Genomic DNA, 5,867 nt, shown 5'->3' on the forward strand with positions numbered 1-5,867 from the left:
TCTCCCATACATGTTGATTGTAGAGGATTACCCTCTATCCAATCAAGCCATTGGGAGCTGGTACTTATAATTTCTTAGGATTTGTTTAGCTACAAATTAAGCCACTTTAATCCAGGTATTGGTTGATCGACTTCAGTGGGTTTTGCTGGCCAACAGAAACGAAAGATGTAAACAACACCTTTGTAACTGCTAACAACAAGCATGAGGCTCAAGTTAATTAATATGTATGCCGAGGGCAAGCAGAAGAAAAGATACGCAGATTGCTTTGAAAAAAGAGAAATAGGAAGTCAACTTTATTTTATCATCCCACCATGAAATAGCCATCATTGAGACGATTAAAATAGATATATAATGTGTCAAATGGAGAGTCCAAAGTTACGGTGGCTAAAACAAATCTGTATTAATTAAAGATAGTTGAGAGTAATTTATACATCATTGTAATTGCCCATTGGTCTCACATGATAATTGATTATTTACAAATCATGGCTCAAAAACATGAAGAAATAATATTGCATTGCATAGAAATTCAAGGATTAAAGATATTTGGTAGTAATTTATTGCTACATATGTGATCAGGATTATCTAATTTAACAGCTTATTGCTATCATTACAACTTGATGAATGCCTTTTTTTTATGTATTGTTGAACTTTTTGGGGATCACTATGATGTAACACAAATATGTATAATGTGTTTGTGGCTACCTTGGAGTACAGAAACTCATATAAGGTAGGACGGGGAACATAGTGTAGGTCTTCCTATCACATACCTTCCTCACTTGCCTTGACTTGAGGTTGAGTGTGATTATTCCTGCATATGTGCTAATGAAAATAATTTCAGTACCCTCTGCAAAGCCAATTACTTTTCGCGTGCGTGTGTGATATCCAAGTTCAGGTAGTAGTGGGGTGAGGTCCATAACCTTGTTTTTCACCCAACCATGAATGCCATTAGTAACATCTTGTTGCGACCACATGTATATGCAATTGTCCAATAAGGTGGCAAGTTGTAGTAGCTCTCGATGCTCTCCCTTCATGACAAGCGGAATCCAAGCCCCTCGTGGCACGTCGATGACGGATAGACCATGCTTGCACAAGTCATACTTGAGGATGCTTAACCCCTCATGAATATTGATTGTGAAGTGCAACACATCTCCGATAAGAAGACCTGGAGTCATATGGATGTAGCAATTGGTATCAATGGAGGTCGGGGTGCTCCACGCACTGGTCTCTGACCAGTAGATGCTCGCCTGTATGTTCATACCATCTACGGCATCGTTCATCCACGTCCACACAAAGACGACGAAGAATGGGCCACCGCCACAGTCGAGGTGGTCACAGGCTTTAGTTGCGCATAGCACAGACCCTGTGCAGGACTGCGAGTGGATGTAAGGAGCCAGACTTAGGTGCTGCCGGCTGCCGGTGATGGGGTCCCAGACGATGAGCTGGTCCCGGTTATGGGGGATGTGGATCAGTACGCGACCATGGCGACAGTCTAGGGCCGCCAAGTAGCTGCTGAGATCGAGCATCGTCTTCAATGTCAGTGCAGCCGCGGAAACAGGGGAGGCGGTTGAGGTGGGGAAAAAACAGACGCGGTTGTGGAGGTTCTGGATGTAGCCGAGCAGGGGCGGCGTTCCGTGGAACCTGCGGTAGCGGCGGAGGAAGCCGGCATCGGTGAGGATGCGGCACCAGGCCTTGCAGACTAGGGCTGCGCGGACTAGGTGGGCAGGCTCCTTCGGCGGGATGCGGATGAGGATCTCCTCGACCAGCTCCTCCACCAGCGTAGCCGCCATGTCACCGATCGGATCTGGTTCGGTGTGACGGGGCACGGGACGTGAGGAGTTGTTAGTCACTACATACAGTACATGTACTTAGAATCTGAGTGGGTTCGACATGGACTCGATCTGCCAACTTGACTTCGACATGGACTCCTCCTTAGGCAATTGCAATACAATCCTCCATGCGACATGCGTGCATGCCAGAGCGTATGCGAGGAAGACTGACGGCGACACGAATACACGATTAGGCAAGGCCAAGGCCTACTAGCTAGACGGTGTTCGATCGATCTTTTTTTTTCAAAAAGCACCAGCAAGGAATTTTCTGTGCATGTATTAATAGAATAGAAGCAAAGTACAACAAAACCTTTACGGAAAAACAAAAAACAAAACCACCATAGAACCACCGCTGGCGAAATAAACCTAGGGCTACCGTTGTAGCGCCGCCACAACAACGATCACAAGAAGACGCCTTCAGCTGGCTATCGCTGCTGAAGCAGTCCTGGTCACAGGCAAGCGTGAGCAGGTGCCTCTGCGCTGGTATTCGCAAACCGCTTCCAGCCAAGCCATCGCCAACCCCCGCAGGTTGCCACCAACCACCACTACGGCAAGGACAAAATAACATGGGCACAACAGAGGATCTCCTTTACGCTACCTCCAGGGAGGGAAAGACGTCCATGCATGCCTTCAGTGCAGTAGCTTTTCAACCGGAGAAAACCTCGGAGAGATAAGGGGCCTCACAACAATGCCTCCATAGAGGGACATGGCGCTGATGCATCATCATTGTTGGCATCGGCACAAGCCAAGCAAGGCTTCCACCTGAGAACCCCTCCCCGCAATAAGGTTGCCGTGCCTGAGCAAACACCGCAGTCGTCGCTGTTTCCAATCACAGAAAACCCACAAGGTAGCATACTGAGCTGGACGTCGCAAATCAATGCCTATCGTCATGACACGTCCACAGGAGCCGCCTCTATCTGGATGTCGCTGCCTCAGCAAACAGGCCAAAGACATGCGTGGCAAGTCGCCATGGTGCTGATCCTCATGAATCGCTGCCATACCAAATGCCACCAACCCCTGCAGGGCGTTCGATCGATCTGAACACACACGACATCGGTAATGACTGAAAGATGTGTAGGCATTGCGGGTCATCGTCGGGTTCACACGGACCTAGCTCGTGTCGTGTTGCCTGGCATGCAATGCTGGTGGTGAAGTAATTGTGAAGGCCAACGACGTTTTTTAACTGTTACTATAAAAAAATGAAAAATATGTCCGTGACATGTACAATTTTGTTACGACTAGACTGGCTTCTGTGACGAGTCCGGCAACGGATGCTGAAGATGGGCGTGAGCTGCTCGCTGAGGACGGGCTGAAGACGCAGGAGATGAATGGGCCGTAGCTACGACGGTCCAGCCGGCCCAGAGTAAATAACCGGCGCGTCTCGAACGCCGAATGGACCAAGGCATGAAGCAAAGCGTTATACATACCGAGAGTTAGGAGAAGGAGGGTATCAAAGATTATTGTACAAGCTATTGCTTCCGTCTACAACTTCCTCTGACCCCGTCCTCCTGCTCTGCTGCCGTCCTCTGCTCTTATCCTGCTACCGTCCCAAACACCTTGTACCGATACTGAATATTGAGATCCACGGAGTTCGTAACAAATTGGTACTTAGAGGCTCGAATCCAAAATCTCATCGCCTGCTCGCTGCCCTGTGCGGAGATCGTCGCCGGTGTTCCGCTGGACCCCATGAAATCATCCACGACCACTTCACTAGGTTTCGCAAGCAGCTGGGCGATATGGACTCCAACACCAAGCTCATCCTCGACGAACTCAGATCCGTGCAGGCGAATCTCACCGCCCGCATGGATTTGATGGAGAGCTCCGTCAGCAAGCGCGTCGGCTCCCTGGAGGATGCCGCTAAGGCGTTCGACACTTGGCGGCCGAAGGTGGATGCGACGGTGGACGAGTTGCGTGCGGAGGTGGGCGAGATTCGGAAGACGGAGGAGAAGGTGGAGACGTTGCGGGAAGAGATGACCACGCTGCGCAAGACTGTGAGCCGCTCTGTCCTCGATGCTGCGTCGGCCGTGCCAACCAGGGTGCTGCCGTCGCCTCCAAAGGTGTCCGCGGCGACGATTCCCGCTGGCTAGACCAAATTCAGCCCGTTAGGTCACCGCAAGGAATCAAGCCACCGGGGATTCGAGTATCCAACTCAATCCCCGGTCAAGGGTACACTCACTCCTGCCAATCCTGATCCCAAACCCAAGCTACTTCGTTCTTACTCTGGGTCAGCGCTCATAGCCGGTGTGCCCAGTGGATCGGGTGGGGGAGATGGCCTCTCGCGTTGTCCTTGGCATGGGGAAGGGGTTCCTGGGGGCAATTGGTTTAGGGAGGTATCTCACGAACACATACCCAAAATGAATTTTCCCCCATTTGATGGAGAGAACCCAAAATTGTGGCTAGGACACTGTTTGGATTATTTCGACATGTACATGGTACCACACCATCGTTGGGTTAAGGTCGCCACCATGCACATGACTGCAGCCGCGGCTCGCTGGTTTCAGTCGGTGGAAGATCAAGTTCGTCAGGGAACCTGGGAATCATTTTGTCAGGATGTCATGGAGCGATTTGGTAAGGATCAGCATGCTTTTCTGATCCGCCAGCTCTTCCACATATACCAGGCTGGGTCCGTGCAGGAATATATTGACAAGTACACCGGGCTGGTTGAGCAATTGATAGCCTATGGTCGCAATTCTGATCCTCTGTACTATGCCATGCGCTTTGTCGATGGCCTTCGCGTTGATATTTGTGCTGCTGTGCATTTGCAACGTCCTTCTACTCTGGATACTGCCTGCATGCTCGCCTTGTTGCAGGAAGAGTTGGTGGAGCCGGGACGACGGCGAGATGTGCGGCGGCCGGAGCCGTTCACTTTTGCCAAGGCGGCGCCACGGGGACCCTTGCCTCTGCCCCCGGCACCTCTTCGGACTGAGCGCCAGGACAAGCCAGCCGTGCTAGGAGCTGAGCCACAGGACAAGCGTGGACGAGGCATTGAATCCAAGCTGAACACCCTACGCGACTACCGCCGAGCTAGAGGTCTCTGCATCCATTGTGGCGACAAATGGGTGCGCGGCCACAAGTGTTCAGAGTCTATCCAACTTCATGTTCTGCAAGAGTTCTGGGATATCTGCCATTCGGAGGGCTACTCGGATTCTACACCGGTTCAGGATGAGGAAGAGCCCCATTGTGCAGCTATCTCCATGGCAGCATCAGGCAGAAATCGGCTCGCGCGCGCTATTCAGTTTGTGGGCACTGTCCAGGGTCATCCGGCTTGGATTTTGGTGGACTCCGGTAGCACTCACACCTTTGTCAGTCAGGCTCTGGCCTCTCAGCTGTCTGGGGTCACTACTTTCAGCCCTGCTCTCCAAGTCACCATAGCTGATGGTTCTCAAGTGGCTTGTTGCTCTCATATTGCTCAGTTGTCTTGGTCTGTTTAGCATTGTGATTTTGTCTCCGCAGCCAAGCTGTTGACTCTGTCATCTTATGAGTTGATTGTAGGCATGGATTGGTTGGCTTCTCGCAGCCCGATGCAGGTAGATTGGCACAACAAGTGGATGCTCATTCCCTATGGCCAAGGCCATAGTTGTTTGCAAGGTGAGCTGATGAGCCTGCCCACCGGCTCGGTCATTCAGGTTACCGCTATTTTGTCGGAGGATGCTGTAGCTCGTCAGGAGCCTATTCCACCAGAGATTGCAGCACTCTTAACAAAGTCTCAGTCTGTCTTTGCTCCTCTGACTGGTTATCCGCTGGCATGCCATTGCGACCATGCCATTCCGTTACATCCTGGTGCCGGTCCATTCTCAGTAAGGCCCTATCGCTATTCCCCTTTGCTTAAGGATGAAATTGAGCGTCAGGTGGCTGAAATGTTGCAAGCGAGACTGATCCAACCCAGTTCTAGCCCATTCTCTTCATCAGTTTTGTTGGTCAAGAAGAAAGATGGTACATATTGCTTTTGTGTGGACTTCCGACAACTCAATGCCATCACAGTCAAGGCTAAGTATCCGGTCCCAGTCATTGAAGAGCTTCTCGATGAACTCACACATGCAT

At 50.8% G+C, this 5,867-nt stretch overlaps 1 protein-coding gene across 1 annotated transcript; it reads right to left on the reverse strand.

Moving 5' to 3' along the window:
* Positions 1 to 698: 698 nt before the first annotated feature.
* Positions 699 to 1,787, reverse strand: LOC136543013 (uncharacterized). The gene has a single exon (XM_066535601.1). The coding sequence runs from the start codon at positions 1,785 to 1,787 to the stop codon at positions 699 to 701; it is 1,089 nt and encodes a 362-aa protein (XP_066391698.1).
* Positions 1,788 to 5,867: the final 4,080 nt, after the last annotated feature.

This window comes from Miscanthus floridulus, chromosome 3, assembly GCF_019320115.1.
Source record: "Miscanthus floridulus cultivar M001 chromosome 3, ASM1932011v1, whole genome shotgun sequence".
Taxonomy (NCBI): domain Eukaryota; kingdom Viridiplantae; phylum Streptophyta; class Magnoliopsida; order Poales; family Poaceae; genus Miscanthus; species Miscanthus floridulus.